The sequence below is a fragment of the Typopeltis vanoorti genome, chromosome 16 (assembly GCF_054136105.1).
Source record: "Typopeltis vanoorti isolate ZY-2024b chromosome 16, IOZ_Tvanoo_1.0, whole genome shotgun sequence".
Taxonomy (NCBI): Eukaryota; Metazoa; Arthropoda; class Arachnida; order Uropygi; family Thelyphonidae; genus Typopeltis; species Typopeltis vanoorti.
This window is the reverse complement of record NC_143564.1, coordinates 55327963-55348545: the sequence shown is the minus strand read 5'-3', so window position 1 is coordinate 55348545 and position 20583 is coordinate 55327963. Positions and strand designations below refer to the sequence as shown.

At 36.1% G+C, this 20583-nt stretch overlaps 1 protein-coding gene across 1 annotated transcript in view; it reads left to right on the top strand.

The window, feature by feature from the left end:
* The window catches only part of LOC150098029 (uncharacterized), a 995665-nt gene that overhangs the window by 265192 nt on the left and 709890 nt on the right, over window positions 1-20583 (top strand). Inside the window, exon 15 of the mRNA XM_090406661.1 lies at window positions 2276-2329. Coding sequence (XP_090262787.1) covers window positions 2276-2329 — 54 coding nt within the window. The remainder of the gene's footprint in view (window positions 1-2275; window positions 2330-20583) is intronic.

Below are 20583 nucleotides of genomic sequence, written 5' to 3'. Positions count from 1 at the left end.
GTGGTGATGATCGAAGCTGTTATTTAAATTTCTGTTAGGAAGAAGTATGTGTTTTACATATTGGAGATGAAAATGAACATCAGTGATTTTCATCTGTAACAAATATATTGGGTTGTTGCAAATGAAATGGCCGATTTTAAGGATGATTGAAAAAGAAGAGAATAAAAAGAAGAATACCTATCTATTTAATCAAAGTAATCTCCAGCAGCATCAATGCATTATTGCCAACGTGTGGCAAGGTCATTTATACCACATTTGTAAAAATCAGTGTCTCTGGAAGTGATGAAGTCCTCTACTGCCTGATAAATTGATGTGTCGTTGGCAAAGCATTTCTTGGACAAAAATTGGCTCAAGTGCCAGAAAAAATGGTAATCTGTTGGGGAAATGTCAGGAGAGTATGGAGGATGAGGCACAATTTTGTATCCCAAATTGTTGATTTGTTGTATGGTTGACACTACCATATGTGGTTGGGCATTATCCTGAAGCAATAGGACTCCATGTCTATTCACAAGTGCTGGTTGCTTAAGGCACAATCATTTCACCTCGTGGAAGGAATGAGTAGTGAATAACACCAGCAGAAGACCACCATACAGTAAACATCTTCATTGGATGCAGAAGTGCCTTTGGAGTCCTTCCTGGAGCATCTTTCACTCCCAACCACTGCAATGAACGTGTACGATAGACGTAGAATATCCACTTCTCATCCACAGTCACAATTCATTGCAGGAACCTTTCTTCTTTACTTCTTAAGAGAGAGAAGAGCACACTTCCAAATGCCGTGCTTTGTTTTCATCAGTGAGTTCGTGAGGCACCCATTTGTTGAGCTTCCTTACTTTTCCTATTATTGCCAAGTACTGTGAAACAGTTGAGGTGTATATTTAGTGTCTGGGTGATCTCTCATACAGTTTGTCGTGGATCTGATTCGATTAAATCCTTTAATTCATTCGAATCAATGGAAGAAGGACGATAGCCATGGGGTTCGTTTTGTAGCCTCAAATCTCCTGAGCGAAATATTGCAAACCAATGGTGAGTGGATCACTTATTAGTTGTTCCTTCACCGAATGCTTTATTGATGTTTTTTACTGCAGCCACTGCAGAATTTCCCAGTTTGAACTTGTAAAGATATAGCCTTAATTGACTGGGTTCCATGATTGACTTGATGTCGGTAGTATTCAGTGTTTAATGCTCGTTGAACAAAACAAATACTACAATTGCATCACCCACGTGTGACGCTGTCACATGACAAAAATTTGCATATACCTCAGCGCTTGCTTTCTTCAGCAACCAGTAGAAGCCTGACAGTCGTTCAACAGCCATTTCGTTTGCAACAACCCAGTATTTGTGAAGTAAATATAAAAGGCTTTTGGCGATTGCTTTTTCTTTGCTTGACTTTTCATAGTTGTTATTAATGGAGAGTTGAAATTGTTAGAAATTTATACAATAATGGATTCTTTACTATCCAAATTTCATCCAGGCAGTATATGGCAGCAAGATTATTTGCTGTCTGACCTTGAAGATTCCTAAAAGTGTCACTGTTAGGTTTGGGCCTTCAGAAAACCACTCATATTGCATGTTGGATGAAAAAGATGAGGATAAAGTATTCTGGATCTCTGCCTAGAACTTTCCTGTGATGGTGTGAATTCCATACTTTGACTGGTGTCTGCATTAGTTTACTCCTAGATAGTTGTATGTGTTATATGATGATGTTGTTTCTGTTGGCTGAAGAATATATCCACGCTACTAACATTCTTCTCATTATATTCATTAGTTTACTCCTGGATAGTTGTATGTGTTGTATGATGATGATGTTGTTTCTGTTGGCTGAAGAATATATCCACTCTACTAATATTCTTCTCGACACAAACTTGTAGCAGAGGATCTGGTTGTTTTGCACCAACTGGATTTCACTGAAGTTTAGTGTACACTTGTTTACATAAATATAAGTACAGTATTTTTTTTTTAGTGTTAATCCCACCTAAGAAAAGTCTTATACCTGTAGTACATTAATTCATACTATCTCAAGGTCCTTGAACTTATGTTTCATGTTTGGTTTCTCCAGGTCTCTTGTAAATGGGATGGTGATCTTTTACATGACCAACAAGGCTGGTAGCCTCGTTGGTCAAGTAAAAGACCACCATCCTGTTAAAAAAGAACTAAAAATGCATTTGACCTTATTCAAAGTTTCTATATTCAGATTAAGTTTCTACAGCTTATTCAGTTTAATCTATATGCATTCTTATTTTAATCAGAATTCTTTTTTTTTTTTTTATCAAAGGGAACTGCAGGATTGAAAGGGGAAATTGGTCTTCCAGGCCCTCCAGGTCCTTCTGTAAGTGGATTTTAGCAGTTAAACTAAAAATCTTAAACTAAACTAATTAAAACATGATTAAGAGCTTAAGTTATTACTTCTATTTCACATTTAAAACTTTTAAAGTTTCTACTCTAATACTGTTTGTGTACTTGCTATAAAACTATAATGTTTATTCTCATGTTTAATAACTTTCATTGCTATGTTGAATGATTTTAAACTGACTCCTTGATTCTTTTATTATCACATTGTGTACATCTCATACTTTCTTTTAATAACTGTTGAAGTTGAAAGTTCAAAATGTGTACAAACTGTGTAATTCATACTTTTCTTTGTAGTTATAGTGATAATTGAAAATAAAGTTTGTGTTCACTGCCACTGACCCGAAAGACTATATAATATGCTCTTCTTCTTCTTCTTTACCAATAACTGCTCCAGCAGAAATTGTGGGGTCAGGTGGATCAAAGCTTAACATTTCTTGCTATCTTTCCATTTCCTTTCTTCATGAATACTGTTCAAGTTCAGGTTTCTTTTTTCAAGGTCTTCTCTTGTCTGGTCTCTGGATCTTTTCCATTGTCTTTGTCTTGCTCTCTTCACCTAAATTTTCACTTCATACATTCTTCTTGGTATTTGTTCTAAATTCATTCTCAATATATGTTGAAACCACTTCAAGTAAGAGGTCACAAACATGTCTTTGATATTTCCTAGTTCCAAAACATTCCTAATATCCACATTTCTTATTCTATCTTTCCTCGAGACCAAAGACATGCAGAAGCAAAAAGAACTCATGTCTCTGTTAGTCTTCCTAAGACAAAATAGGCAAAAAATAATTCTGTTAATCAAAAGCATGTACTTTGGTGTGGACCTTTCTGTTGCAAAGAGGACTACTTTGTTGAAAACGATTTAGTCCACTGAAATCCTCATTATCTTTTGAAGAGGATTGCACTTTAATCTACATATTCATGATTATGACTGTTTCTTCATTTTTTATGCCTATCTTTTCCAAACTTTCCCATACCTTTTCTGTTAAACCCATTCAATCAAAGGTTATTAAAGACATTTCCAAATCCCAATAAAAGGCTTTTCCAAATTAGCAAATGCCACCTATAGGCATTTGCCAAATTCCCAGTATCTATCACTCTCCCCCCCCCCCTCCATCATTTCTCTTCTCTTAGACCTATTTTATCTCTTATTCTTATTGCTATTATCCTTTCATAAATCTTTGTGCAGCAACACAATAATGTTATTCATGTATAGTTAATACACTTCCTTCTTGAGCCTCCTTTATATATATTAGAACAATATCCCCTTGGTCCAATCATAGGTATCACATTCTCTCTCTCCCCCCAGATCCTTCTGAAGATGCTGCATAAACATTTCAGTTCTGCACTACCAAAAACTCTGATCAGTTCAATAGGCAAATCATCTGTTCCAGGGATTTTTCATTCTTAATTTTTCTTCTTCTGTGTCAGACTTATTTCCTTATTATCCTCTCTTTTCTCACTGTATTCCTTCCTGTTTATTTCACTATGGCTTTCACCTTTGATTAATAGACTTCTAAAATTATGTTGCTACATCATCCTAATTGCTCTTTCAGCAGAAGATTTCAGTTTTCATTAATCTATATAACATTTTATTGTTCCCATTAATGCTGTCTTTCAACTTATGTATAAATTCAGCCTAGCTTTTTATCATTCCCTTTCTAATTATTATTATTGTATTTATTAATTTCTTGATTTTTGCATGGCTCTTTCTTTTATCGTAAACCATTCTATCATCATTATTAACTTCCAAAAAAGTTTTTTTTTTTTTTTTTCACTTGATTGTTTTTTTGACTCACTCATTCCACCAGCATATTTATTTTCGTTTTTTGCTTCCATTTTTTTACACCCCTCTTCTGCTGCTTCTACTATTATTATATCTTGAAACTTTCCATTTCTTCATATACATTATATGTAATTAACTTATGGGCCTTGGATCTGATATAAGACTCAAATTCTTACCTTAATTATGATTCAATATCATAGCTTCAGCTTTCTATCTCTCTTTTTTTGCTGCATTTATTCTCCATATACACCTTAAAGATGGCTATAATAAGCTTATGATATTCATCTAAAGTAACATAAAGCAAAACTTTTATATCCATATCTACTCTTCTTTTATCAAGGATGAAATAATTTATTATTGATTTTTTCTCACCATTCCAACTATACCTTGTAATTTTGAAGCATTGTTTTTTCTCATGCCAGCTGTTTCCAATTTTGAGATAATTTCAAAAATAACCTTTGTCCTTCCTCATTTCTTTGACCAAAACCAAATGGTTCTCCAACCTGTGCATTAAGATCTCCTGAGATGATAACACACTTATTGTCAATCATACCCTTCAGTTGTTCCTCAACTAATATCTTTTTGTCCATATCTAAACCTTTTTGTGGTGCATTTACCTTGATAAGTGAGATTCATTTTCCATTACATTCAAATAAATGGCTCCTCATCTCCTGTCACTAATTCTATCACACTTTATGAGTCTGTCATTTACTTCTTTACTGATAAAATTCACACCATTTTTTGAGTGGGCATCTGTTCTTTTTCAAAACAAAACATGGTCTCCTCTTAAATTCCTTTTTCCTTGTTTAATTGGCTTTGTCTCATCTAAACCTAGCACATCTACTTTGTCTTCATCATAACATCCACCAACTCCTCATCTTTACCTGTAAGTGTCAATATGTTTAGTATTCCTCTTCTAATTTTCCTTTCTAATGCTGAGTGTAAATTACCAGTTCACTGTCTTTAAAGATCTACAGAGAGCTTACTAGAGGTGAGATTCATTTGCTACAAATGCAAAATAGGAAGTTCTTGTTCATCTACAATAAGTGTTCTAGTTTTCCAGATTCCTCTCTGTGACTTAGTTTTTGCACTTAAGGACTGAATTACAAGTATCGAAAAATTCTTTAGCCGGTGCATGTTCTGGTGCTTCTGATAAAAAGGAAAATTTATGGAAAATTTTACTATTGAATTTAATTAATAATAAAGAAAGAGAGAATGATCATTATTTAACTCTTACTGAATTGAAAAGCTGAGTTAGCAAGTTATCACAATGGAGTTCAGAAATACAGGCGTAACATTCACAGTTATTTAGAATTTTATGATTTAGCTGATGATAGTAAACTAAAGCTGGTCTATATGAGACCGCTCTAAGTTATATTAAATGGCTTCACTCATAGATAAATATTAAGTAAGAAGAAGAAATGATTCCACACAGTGAAACTGTAACTGTGTGGAATCGTTTTCTTCATTTTTGCCATTGGCTACAACTAAACTATTACGCAATATAACTACCAGTTCCAGTTTTAAAAAACAAGACCAATAAATGCAATGACGAAAATCTTACTAATAAAGTTATTACTTATTTCCAAAAATTATTCCCTTTCTGAAGTGCATAGTAAGCTTTTCAGTTTACTCTCAGTTGTGAACTGCCTAGCAGATTGATGATTTCTGTTTATCCGAATCACTTGTTGAAGAAGTTGAAAGTGATCATGCATACTGACATGGCAGAAATAATATCCCATAATGCAAAAACATTATAGTAAGAGTCACTACTGAGACCAGTTTCACTCTTTATTGAGGTGAAAAAGTAAAGGGTGTTCATCATATGCTTAAAGTAGTATAGGGATGCAAGATAGCTTGATAGTATTAGGAGAAAGAAAAGACAAATAGATGGATAGTAGGAAAGGAAGGGGGGGGGGAAGTGCCTTAGCTCCTTTATATTATTATGTAGCCAAAGGCTATCCTTTTTCACCAATCTCATACAGCTGAACAACCAAAAAACCAATTGAAATTATAATTCAGAGATAACTGGAACCTCGGTGGTCAGCATTATCTAAGTTATCCACCTTGAATTAGCCTTCTCTGTCTGAGATTGCTCTTCAATCATCCTTGCAGTTGACCATAAGACCACAATGAAGTAATAGGATGGGAACCATGTGAAAAGCCTCTCATAATAAAAATAGAATTTTATCTTCCCATATGAATATTGCATAATATCGATGGTCTACACCACCTAGCGAAAAATTTGGTATCTCATAGAATGCATTTTTCTAAATATAAAAATTGTTGGACTGAACAATAAAATTTCCATAATACAATATTGCAAAGGATTTTGGAAGGAGAATGTTGCCAGTATATGGCCTTGTTTCTTATACTTTAGGATGAATGACAGTTCAGTGTGGTACAGTGTAGAGATGATAAAGAAGAGGTTTAGTTCAGCAGCACATCTTTTAAGCACAATCATGGGATCCCATCATGACCAAGAAGCCTTTTTGGCACCCAGGTTGTTCAAGATTCTTCTGACATCTCTCTGGTGGAATGCCAGAGGAGGTGTATAATACAGTGTTTCAGTAAGGAGAGATGTGATTTTCCTTGATCATCTGTCATGAGTTGGATGAGAAGAATGATGCCAGCAACTAAGCCTTATCTTTAGGTGATGGTTACAATGCATCACCTGAAAAGCTGCCAAAAGATGCCAGCTAGATGGAATCTGGGTGACAGAAATGTGAGCACAGATGGACGGATGTTGCTCCCAATAAATTTTGCAAGAGATCAGGCAGCATGACTGCCATTGGTGCCAGTGGTGAGTTTTTGACATTTAATTCTTTCAAGGTAAGACCTCACTCTGCTAGTGATGTTTTTGCAGGTGTTGTGGGCTTCAGCTAGACTGTGTATGAAGCTGGCGTTTTGGTTCCAAGCCACTTAAGATAAGCTGTTTTTTCTTGTACTGCTCTGGCACACTTTTAAGAAAACCATGGCTTGGATACTGGGTGGTAAGTTTGAAGAGAATGGGAAATGGAGGCTTTCATTTGATGATGGATAATTTCTGTAACTTATTCACAGCATGTATCTAGATTTTGGGAACAGAAAGAGTAGTTTGACCATGGAAAAAAGGAGAAGTAAAATCTTGGAGATATTCCAACTTGGTGGTGTTGTAGTGTCAAAAGGATATGAGGTTGTGACTATCTCAGGGAAGACGTTTCCTGAGACATGAAACTTGTGAAGTTGTGATGTGAATTTCCAAGCATAGTGGTCATGTCAACAATGCACCTGAAGGAGAATTAGTTAAGAAACGATCCAGAGCATTGGGTAAGTGGAGAGGGTTCTTAAGAATTCTTGTCGGAGACGAATAATAATTTGCTTTATATCATTATTTATAGCAAACACCTCAGATTCTCCAACTTAGTCAAATGAATTGTAAAAAAAAAAAAAAAAAAAAGGGAGCCAGTTGGTGTTGTGAACATCAAGTCACCAAGGAAGATGACTTCAGTGTTCAGTAGTGGTTTGTAGGAAATCAAGCTTAAAGATGTCAGAACAATTTTCATGATTGGGCAAGCAGTGGCAACAACAGATGAACAGTGCATTATTATAGGCAATGAGGTCTTAAGTTACAGAAGGTAAAATAAAAAGGATCAATTCAAGTTTAGACAACTTCTGGCAAGGGGCATCAGATCACACATAAGCACAGGTGTTGCCATTGTGATGAAAAGAATCATACAAAACCCATCTTAACTGTCCATATAGTTTGGACAGTTAAGATGAGTTTGGTTGTTGAAGCAATAATTTGGGATTTGGTCAGTAACGAGATATTTGGCTTAGATGTCAGCAGGTGATGGTGCACGTTTGTTGGTGTGTATGTGATGACTATTGTTAACATAAGTGTAGAAAAAATTTGTCTGAGTTTTTTTTTTAATCTTTGAGGGGAATTTTTTTGAGTGAGGTTTGTTTTTTACTTTAAATGCAGTTACATTATATTTACTTTTGTTTACTGTTACGATAGTATTTCAGAGAAGATGAAGACAAAGAGTGCAGGAGAACATACCATACTATTGAGGGAGTTCGACTCTTAGATACATATCCACATAAAGAGAACATATAGTTTTCATTCCATGAAGTTCTCTTGACAGGACCTCTTGCATACCACCACATGGCGTTCTTCCAGGCACAAACTGGCAGCTATGACATTGAGTGCTTTTATCATATAATTATATGATAAAAGGACTAGAAATATAAAAATATATTCTATGCATTGAGTCTATATCTCCATTTAAAATTACGACCACACAGCATCTACTGTAAGGAACTGTGTGTTTCATGCTGCTTAGTAATGCTGGCTTATTATGAAACAGTTTTTTATGAAATAATTGTTTCATCAAAGTAATTTTGCTCTCAAAAATCTTGATTGAAGATAAAAACTGAGGGGTCATCTAATAATAATAATAATAATAATAATAATAATAAATATTATTATTATTATTGCACAGGCACCTCCACAGAGTCCTAAGACTCGTTGTGGGAGACCCAAACTATCAGCACACTATCTATCCTACCTCTGCTTGAAACCATTAACAGATAAAGCACTCAGGCAACCCATTCAGTTTATTCACCACTCTCCAAGCAAAAAAATCCTCATGCCCTTGCTAACCACAATCTTACCCAACTTCCAGGCATGAACTCTTGTTCTTCCCCAAATATTGAAGTGCCAAAAGATTTCCCCTGCATCATTCCTATCATTCTTTAAGTAACTTAAATGATTCTATCATATCACCTATTAACCAACTTTTGCAATCCACAAACCCTCGATCTATCTTCATAGGGAGCATTCTACAGACCACTCACCATCTTAGTTGCGTGCCTCTGGATCCTCTCCACTACTTCCTTATCTGCAAGAAACCCATATTACCAGACCTGAGCACAGTAATCCAGATGTGGTTGTATTGGCTTTATAAAGAGGAATGATAACTCCTCATCTCTACATGTTAGTGTGTGTGTGTGTGTGTGTGTGTGTGTGTGTGTGTGTGTGTGTGTGTGTGTGTGTGTGTGTGTGTGTGTGTGTGTGTGTGTTCTTCAATAACCAAGTTACTCTTTGAGCTACCCTGGGGACTTTAGTAATATGCCCTCTAAAATTCAGCTGCTTTCTATATAGTACTACCCCCAGATTCCTGGCATTATCAATTTCCTGGAGTGCAGTTCCCTCAATGTGGTACACAGCTTGTAATCTTTGTATCCCAAAATGTATAACTTTACACTTATCCACATTAAATGGACTTTGATTATGTTTTGTCCATACTGTCAGGCTATTTAAATCATCCTGCAAGCTTTCTATGTCACTCTGATTAGCTATTATCCTGTCCACCTTTCCATCAGCAAACAACTGAATATCATTTATGTACAAATTAATCAGCAGTGGTCCCAGTGCAGAGTCCTGTGCCACACCACTAGTCACCTATCTTCTGCTGAATTCTGCTCCTCCATATACTACTTTATGGTATCTGTCTATAAGCCACCCTTTTATCCAAATTTCCTGTTTCATATCCATCCTTATTTGTTGCAATTTGTGTAATAGATTTCCATGTGGAATTCTGTCAAATGCCTTTGCAAAATCCAGCAGATCATAGTGTAGCTATTCCCTTTATACAACTCAGCTGTCACTTATTATTAAAAGTTAGTAGATTTGATTTGATTGAAATTCCCAAATTGCCCCTAATAGAGTATCATATTCTTATCCACCCATTTCTTAGTTCTCTTTTTTACCAATTCTAGTACTTTTACCATCACTCCTGAGATACTAATTTGTCTATAATTTGCTACCATGATTTAGTTCCTCCTTAATGCAAGGAATTGTTTTGCTCTCCCTCCACTCTCTTGGGACTTTGCCATAGCTGAGACTTAAATTAAACAGCTTAGTCAATATTCTGTTCCAATTTCACAGCTATCATTCAGATTCTGCAGTATACTAAATATCTCCAATTCTAAACTTCTATTCTCATATCGGTCCTTGTCTCCTTTGTCATAATATACCCTTGGATGATATTCCCTTGCTAAATGATCAGTCAATAGCTCAACAATTTTGTCTCTTACCTCTCTACCATCTGCACTCATTAAAATTATACTTCCATAGGCATTCTTCCTCCTACATGTCACATAAGGAAAAAACTCTTTGGGATTTCCTTTCACCTGTTTGGCTAATCTCTTCTCTTAATCTGATTTTGCCTTTCTTACCATTTGGGTCACCTTTCTTGTCTGATCCTTTTACTGTTCATGAGTTAGCTGGTTACCTTTCTCCTTATATACCCTCCACAATATTTTCTTTGTTTGCAGCTCGTACTTAATGATACTACTCATCCATCTAACTTCTACCCACTTTACTCTCCTGACCTTGGGTATACAGCGTGCTGTTGCTTCCTCAGATATCCCTTGACTATCTCCCATGCACTGTGAATATCCTTCCCTTGCAGATATTTATGCCATGATACCACTTCAAGCTGCCTACTAAGTGTATCATAATCACCTTGTAGTTCCACATATATTCCTTATAAGTTACCTTCCAAGTCAAGACCACATGATCACTTTCTCTAATTGGAGCAATGAAGCTATGGACAGGTCTTCTGATCCTATAACCAGATCCAACACTCTTGTACTCCAAGTCCCCTTCATCACATTTTGTTTCAAGTAATTTTCTCTCAGTAAGTGTATAAATCCCATTTCCTTCCTGCCACATGATCTTTCTTCTTTCCAATCTATGTCTCTGAAGTTGAAGTTCCCCATAATAATTACTCGACTTGCACTCATTGAATTAATCTGCTGATGCATGTCTTCCACATCATCCCTGGCACCTTATTGCACTGTCCTCTAAATTGACAGTATATTAATAAAAATATTCTGGCATTTCTTTTTTTTAGGTGGATACAAAATTTACAAACAGTAATTGATTAGCAGCCATTTTCGGTATATATTGATGGCATTTTTTTTCTCAGATTAAAAACAAAATAAAACAAAACATATTTTAGAATAGAAGTATCTCTTATTTTGTTCATCCATTAATAACTATAAAATGATATGATAAATGGACTACAAATATACCTTGTAGTACAAATATACCTAAGCACATCCCTTGTAGTTCCTTGTGGAACTACAAGGTATGTGCCTAGCTATATCTCTATTTAAAATTATATCCACACAGCATATACCATAAGGAACCTACATGTTTCACACTGCTTAGTAGAGTGCTCTGAGATGAGCTATGGACCCAGGTTAATCCAATCGACTTGGACGTCCAAGTCGGTCGGGAGGTTAATGATCATTACACCTTACCAGACTATGATCCTACTGATGCAGATCAGAACCCTGCATGGCTTCTCAAAAAGCTGTTTCCACAGCTTAGGGACTGTGGAAATTAGAAATAAACTTAAACAATGGAATTCCAGATCCCTGTTCTCTGAATATATTAGCTCCTAAAAATCCACAAACAGAATGTGCCATTATGCCCCATCGTGTATGGTATTGACAGCTAAACACTTAGCCAACTTGTTCAACGAATATACTGGCAACACTTCTTCATACATTAAAAACTCTACCTACCTTTAAGGCCCAAATAAAAAAACTCACATTGCAACACACTGACATAATATTCAGTTTTGATGTCTCATCTCTATTTGCCAGTGTTCCTTTTAAAAATACCTTAGACCTTATCCAAGGTCTAAGATAACACAATTTCCTACCAGTATGTCTGCCTTGTTTAACACCATGAAACTCAAGCTATTTTGTTTGACAAGGAACATTCTACAGATAAATAGAGAGGCACAGCCATGGGATCTCTCTCCCTCCTCTTTCCCCAGCTGACTACTCTGTTTAGACTTTTGAAGAAAAAGCCTTACCCTCTGTCTCACACAGACCTAATTTGGCTATGCTAAGTTGATTATGTGATTTTCATCCATTTGGCCACACAGCTGGAGCTTTGAATCTCTTAACACCATCTGAACACATCTCAATGGCACTCCAAGATACAGTTCAGCTTGGGGTGAGGGAGGTCTCCCCTTTCCTTTGATTACACTCCAACCTGATGAATTCTTGGCATTCTCAGTTTACAGAAAACCTACGCACGCACACGCGCGCACACACACACACACACACACACACAAGCAGACAGATTATTATTATTATTTTATGGCATCTCAGTGGACTCTGGAGACTCATCGCTGGAAACCCAAATCAACCCTCATATACACAAATCCTATCATACCTCTCTTTGAATCCATTTGCCAGCAGGGAACTCACAACCAATTCCAGCACTCCATTCCACTCACTCTCCAAGCAAAAAATCTGGTCCACACACCCCTACCAACCACACTCTTACACAACTTCCATGGATGACTGCTAGTTCTCCAACTATTTGTTATATATTGAAAAATTTCACTTGCATCAATTTTATAAAATTGATGCAAGTGAAAAGAGGGGACATGATAGAAACTTTTAAGATATTAAAAGTTTCTATCATGTCCCCTCTTTTCCTCCTATCAACTAAACTTTGTAATCCACAAACCTTCAACCTATCCTCATAGGGAGTATTCCACCAACCTGTCACCATCTTGGTCACGTCTCTGAATCCTCTCGACTACCTCTTGGTCCCCAAGAAATCAAGGTGACCAAATCTGTGCACTGTAGTCAAGATGTTGCCAAATCATAACCTTATAAAGTGGGATAATCACTTCCTTATCTTTATTTGCTAGTGAGTTTTTCAACAGGTGGGAGATGAATTTCATCATTCAGTGTGAGACCACTATCCCACTTACTGGAGGCCTGAAGTGTTATGAAAAATTTCCATTTTCCATGTTTGGTCTCTAGAGCAAGGTTTCCAAACTGTAAAAAATAAATAAAATTTTTTTTAAATAATATATAAAATTGATAAAAATGGAAAAGAAAAAAAAATCCTTAGCCTACCCACAATACAAAATGTACTATAGGTTTATAATAATTTTTCATGGGTGGTAACCTAACAAACAAACAAATTTTTTTTTGCCTGTACTACATGGCAAAATATTTTATCTCCAATAATAATGCTCTCACCACTGAACTTGAACAAATTCAATAATACTTTGGCCAATGGCTACAATTCTCACCAAATCCCAAAACTATTAACATCCCAAAACTATACTCTTCTCCCTCTTTAGAACAGAGACTACACCAAATCTATTACCATTTCATATATCCAACTCACATTTTAAAAAACTGACAAAATTTCTAAAATGATTCTTCTCAGAACCCATTTAAAAACTATATAGAAAACGGTCATATCTTATCTGCTTTCCCATAGACCAGTCACAGTCCCTACACTTACCTGGTGTCTACCAGGTACCAAGCAGTTGTAAGCTGTCCTGCTATGGCCAAACAGGCATGGCATCCAACATCAGAATTGCCAAACAGGACCACATCCAGTTCTACTGCTATAGCCATTCAGGACTTGCTGACTATGCTTTGGCTGCCACAAGATAAAAAAAGGCAGCCTTACTCACCAGAAGCAGATTGAAATATGAAAGTCTTTACCTGGAATTGCCTCAGTCTTAAGGAACTACTCAAACCTCAACAAATATGGTTGTATGAAATTATCTCAAATATTATTATTATTATTATTATGTAACACCTCCAGGGAGTTCAAAGACTCATCGAGGGAGGGCACCTATTCTACAACTCTCCGTCTTCACCACTCCACCAACCACAACTACTTTCATCATCTACACAGCTCAGGTTTATATATACTTGCTTTTCTTCAGCTTCTGTGATGTCTGTAATATTTATTATGTAAAACTGAGCAGGAAAGATTATGGTTTTGAGTACTATGGCTTTAGAAGAAAATGAAAGTGGCCCAATTTTTCAGTCTTCTATGGTTTCAGTCTTGTATATAAGTTCTTGAACTGGTAATATTGGGTAAGTGGAGAAGGGAATTCCAAGTATAATGAGGGGTTCTCTCTTAGGTGTTACTCAAAAAAGAATGCCTCCAAGATCCTGCTTTCCATAAACTTTTAATTTTGTCTTGTCTGCATTAATAATTAATCCACTGCTTTTGCTGAATTATTCCAAAATACCAAAAAATACATATATGGAATCATTATCCTTCAAAGTTCCCACTACATCATCGGCATATGCTAATACCTTATTTTCCTTGATAGTTGTGTATTGTTGACTTCCTGTAAGAAAGCATGTGTATGTTGACTTTCTGTAAGATAGCATGTGTATGTTGACTTTCTGTAAGAAAGGTTCAAGAACTAATGCAAGGAGCAGTGGACTAAGAGGGTAACCATGCTTGACTCCTTTTAGAATTTTAACCGGGTATGACAGGAACCCATTAACTAGGAGGCAGGTAGTTGAATTGGCATAAGCTCCTTTGATAACAGATAGCAGCTTTTTACCCACTCCAATTTTCTGGAGTATGTGGAATAGAAATGGATGCTGGACATTATCAAATGCTTGAGTAAGGTCTGCTGATAGCACTGCCATCAACTGCTTTTTCATATTAACTAAGCAGATTAGACCACATAGCAGAAATTGATTAAATTCTACTGCTCAACTTGGTACTCCATACACCTGTGTGCTTTTAATTATGTATCTCATTCCCACTTTGAGCCTGTTATTGATAATGCAGAAAAATATCTTGTAGTCAGTATTAGATAGAAAAATAGCTCTCCAGCTGCTGATTAGGGTGTGATCTCTATTAGGTTTGGGAATGAGGACAGTATGGCTTGCTATAAATTCACTTGGTATGTGTCCTGATGAGAGAAAGGAATTAAATAATGTAACTAGAATGGGAAGGATAAAATCCCAGGCCTTGCATCTCATCAGTGGGAGCCAGACCCAGAGGTGATGCTACCATTAAAGTAATGCAGAAGTAATATTTTCATATATGAGTAGCCAAAAGGTGTCACATCTTATTATTAAAATACTCTGGATTAGAGAAAGTTGGAAGATTTTCCAACTTTCTCTAATCTTGTTTATACTATAAATTAAAGATACTATAAATTAATGAACTATTATACTATAAATTAAAGAACTATTATACTATAAATTAAAGATACTATAAATTAATGAACTATTATACTATAAATTAATGAACTGTTTTCTGGACTCGTATAAAGAAGCTCATGACTTCACATCACTTGCCTTAGTATCCCATAATGCAAAGCACATCTCCTTACTTCAACCCTAGTATCACCCCTGGCTCTCCCACTGATGAGACCTCAATAAAGGTCAAAACCAGTCAGGGTAGTTACCCTTCGTATAATGCATAGCAATATACATGTCTGCAAGGAGATGTGCTTTGCATTATTGGATATTAAGACATATGTGAAGTCATGAACTTCTTTATACGAGTTGCCCCAGTCTTGAAAATAGTTCGGGCACAAACTTTTTTGCTTACACTTGGATAAAGGATTAAACCAAGTATATAATTTTTTTGGATCTTTAATTTTTAAGGAACATATGAATGGTGAGTATTATTCATATAACTTCCCAAAATTGAGAAAGTTTTATTAGGCAATCACTTTTGTTCAGGTTTGGGTTGTGAATATGTGCTTCACAGCTTTCTTTGTAGTCTTTTCAGAAGAAAGTAACTTTTGTGCAACATTTTGGTTTTGTTCCACTGAATTCTGTGTTTTGTAGATAATCCTTAGCTTGCTAAACCAGATTTGTTGGGTTCTTTAAGTGAAATGTATTCCTGATGTTCTTCAAGATGAATTTGTGCAGATTGATCATTTTATTATGGACAAACTAGTCGATCTGCAGGAGCTATTCTCCTGTAGCCAATAGTGCACATAATATCACGTGCATTCAATTGAATTGTTCGTTTTAGTGGTTTCCTATAACTGTATTGACAATGGTTATGAAACTTAGCCAAAAATTTTACAAATAAAGACATTAAAATTAAACATAAGTGATTCTGATAATAAAATTTTATGATGAACAGATAGTTATATGTTACATATAATTATATGTAACAGTTATCTGCTGCTTAAGCTATATATAGCTTAAGCAGTAGACAGGTAACTGTTAGAGTAGAACAATTATGTTTTCATTATTACTAGCTTCCTATCAGATATTTTGATCATCTAAAGCACTAAAAAGTACATCAAACTACCTAGACCTAGACTAAATAAACAAACAGATGCTTAACAGTTCCAATATTTCATCTGAGACAAAATACAAAAAACTGCCATAGCGTGCGCGCGCACACGCACGCACGCACGCACGCACGCACACACACACACACACACACACACACACACAGTCTAAAATCCTAAGAGTAGTGTCCCTGTTTTGACTTTGTTTTTCTCTGTTGATAAATATCCTCCTTTCTGACACATTAACTTTACTTCAAACTCTTTCCCACCCCATGATGAGCTTCTGTAGCTCAGTCAGTATAGATGAAGTCCTTTGGTCGGAAAGACCTGGGTTCAATTCCCCTCATTGGCATGAGGAACTTTATCTGGTCTCTTTTGACTAAAGGTGAGTTAGCTAATCTCATACTGAGGTATGAGGTTTTTTCGTCTGGAAACTTGGGTTTTTTTGTCCCCCAGAACAAGCAAACTGGCCCTGTGAACATACATGGATTACAGTCACAAATACATCCCAGCCATATGCCGGTCCCGAGCCCGAATAAAATTGGGGGTTTGGGGGAAAGCATTGATGAACTATTCTGTAAAAAATCTCACCAGAAATACTTTGTGGGCAATGCCTACAAAGTCACCTATGGTCGAAAACGACTAAAAAGGAAAACCAACCACCCCATGACATCACTCATCTCTTCAATTTTGATATTTATAATGGCTACTTCACTCAGAAAGAACCATATAATTATATGAATTTTTTATATATTATATAAATTGGCTAAAGGTACACTTTGGCCAATTTCTATATGGAGGATTTTTGAAAAACACATTTTTTATAGTGCTGTTCTCAGACCTATCTTGCTAAGATACACTGATGACGTTTTCTTTATTTGTCCATATGGCTCACATATATTAAACTATTTCCTCCTCCATCTTAACAACCAGCCCCACAGAATTTAGTTTGCTATCAAAAAAGAAAATAAGAATAGTCTGTCTTTTCTATACACTGTAATCACACATCTTTACAATGGCACTATTCCTTTCTCAGTTTACAGAAAAACTTAACCATACAGAGAGAGAGAGAGAGAGAGAGAGATGCATATACAGACTTTCCTATCATCTCCCAACATTATGGTATTAAGAAAACCCTTGTTAGTAGAACCTCCAACCTTTTTTCACCTAGGCTTTCCTTACAGTTGAACTCTCCTTTATTTGCCATACCTTTCTATACAATAGCTACAATGCCTGAAGTGTTTTCAGGACTGGGGCAACTCGTATATAACTTCTGGGTCTGGCACCCAATGATGAGACCTCAATAAAGTGTTTAAGGCGTGGTATGATGAGCTGTATGTATGACAAAAGGACCTCCTGGATGAGTCTTTGACTCCATGGGGGTCTTGGGATAATAATAATAATAATAGTAATAATAATAATAAATGGGTAATTTATAGAACAAGTGAACCATTTCAGCTATAAATAGGCACAATTCTTAGTGAAGACAATAAATTAAATATGGAAATTACTCCCCTAGGCTTTCAAACCAACCCATTTGAAATCAGACCCTTCCCATAATGCATAGCAATATATATACTCGTAAGGATATGTGCTTTGCATTAAGATACTAAGGCAAATGATGTGAAGTTATTAGCTTCTATATACGAGTTGCCCCAGTCCTGAAAATACTTCAGGTGCAAACTTTGTTTGCTTACACTTAGATAAAGGATTAAACCAAGTATACAATTTCTCGGTATCTTTAATTTATAGTTATCGTGTCTTGTCAGGTGTCTTCTCCCTCCAGGAGATTGACTACCGTGTGTCTCCACCATGTCCTATTCTGCGCCTCTGCTGCATTCCTCATATGAGAGATAGGTTTAGTTTTCTATATTTTTCATCCACTCCAGTGTTTGTCTTCCTCTCTTTCTCTTTCCCTCAACAGTTCCTTTGAGAAGTGTCCTTTGTAGGCAGCTATGTCTCAGAATATGTCCAAAATATCTGACTTTTCTTTTTTTAATTTCTTTCATCAGGCTCCTGTTTGCGCCTGCCATCTCTAGTACCTCTTCATTTGTCTTTTTGTCTTTCCATGATATTCTCATAATTCTTCGCAGCATCCACATTTCATAGGTCTCTAGTTTTTTCACACTCAGATTGGAGAGTGTCCATGTCTCTACTCCATATAATAATGTAGACCATATGTAGCATTTGGAGATTCTTAGTCTTGTTTTCAGATTTAATTCTCTAGATGTTAGTAGATTTTTCATACTGTTGAAAGTTGACCTTGCAATTTCAATCCTTTTTCTAATTTCATCTTCTGTCCTGCCATTCTCTGTGATCAAGTGTCTGAGGTATATGTATTTTTGCACTTGTTCTAATTTATTTCCTTTTATATTGATGCATATTTTTGGTATTTTCTTTTCTCTTGAAATTATCATGATTTTTGTCTTTTTAAAGTTGATACTGAGGCCATACTGTTCGCTATGCTTGAGGGTTTCATCTATAAGAGTTTTTTTAGGACATATTTGTTTTCAGCTAGAAGAACCGTGTCATCTGCATATCTTAGGTTATTAATATTTCTGCCCCCTACAGTGATTCCTTTGAGGTTACTAATTTTATTAAATATTTCTGTGTACAGGTTAAACAGAATCGGAGAAAAGACACAGCTTTGTCTCACACCTTTCTAAACTGTGAATTCTTCTGAGGTCTCTCTATTTATTCTCAAAGTTGCAGTCTGTTCCCAGTAAAGATTAGTTAATAGCCTAATGTCTTTTCCATCCATGCTTATTTTTGAAAGGATTTCAATTAATTGTTCAATATTGGACATTGTCGAATGCCTTTTTGTAATCTATGAAGCATAGGTACACATCTTTTAGTTTTTCTAGATATCTTTCTGTGATGGTTCTGACGTTGAAAATACCTTCTCTTGTATACCTACATTTTCCTTGAAGCCACTTTGTGTATCATTTATTTCTATGTTTATTTTTCTTTTATTTCTTTCAAGAATAACGTATAGGAGGACTTTTGATACTTGAGGCCTGATGAGGCTGTCCTGAACTCTTCACATCTTGTAGCTTTTGTTTTTTTGGGAATTGGAATGAAAATTGAGTGATTAATATCTTTGGGTAGAAATCCAGTCACGTATATTTTATTGCATAATTTTGTTAGAAATTTCAGTCCTCCTTCATTGAGAGCCCTTAACCATTCTGCCAAGATATTATCTATTCCTGCAGTTTTATGTGGTTTGAGTTTTCTGATGGCATTTTGAACTTCACAGAGTAAAATGGATGGTCCTTCTAAATCAGTCTGTTCAGGAATATCATTTCTTTGTTGTTCATATAATTTCCTTGTGTATTCAATACATCTTTCCATGATTTATTTTTTACTCATTAGAATATGGTCTCTTGAGTCTCTAATGACACTTGCATGTTTTGCTGTATTTGTCCTGCTTTTCATTTTTTTATTATTATTATTATTATTCAGGCCTCCAAGGAGTCAAAAGACTCATCGAGGGAGGTCCTTCCTAAGACATAAAGTCTGTCAAGACTCATCGAGGGGAGGTCCCCCCCTGAGAAACACAAAGTCTATCATACCACTCTTTAAACTCACTGACCGTTCTCGCTCCCACCACTCCATCAGGCAATGCATTCCACGGCTCAACCACCCTCCACACAAAGAAACCACTCCTTACCCTCTTGCTCACAGTTTCCTTTCGTAACTTCCAGGGATGGCCTCTTGTCATCACTCCTTCCCGCTGTTCAACCAAGCGAAAGAACTCCCCAGTGTCAACCCTGTAACCACCTCTCAACAGTTTAAAAGTCTCAATCATATCACCTCTCCTTCTTCTATCCACCAAACTCTGCAGTCCACATTCTCTCAGCCGATCCTCATAACTATCCTTGTACAGTCCTGAAGCCATCTTTGTCATCCGTCTTTGTATCCTTTCCACAGTTAATTTATCCCCTTCAAATCCTGGGGACCAAATCTGAGAACAATAGTCCAAGTGTGGTCTGATCAGAGACTTATACAACGGAATGATAACCCTCTTATCTCTGCAGGTCAGTGTCCTTCTCATAATAGCAGCAATCCTCTGTGTTACCTTCACCACCTTTGCAATATGTCCCCTAAACTTCAGGTTTCTATCAATCATCAACCCCAGATCTCTTGTCTCCCCTACTTCCTCCAGTATAACTCCTCCCATAGAGTATGCAGCATCCCATCGATGTTTCCCAAACCTCAAGACCTTACATTTTGCTGCATTAAACTGACATCCCCATTCATTTGCCCATCTATCTAGCTTATTTAAATCCTCTTGCAGGGCTACCACATCTGCACTATTACTAATAATCCTTCCCATCT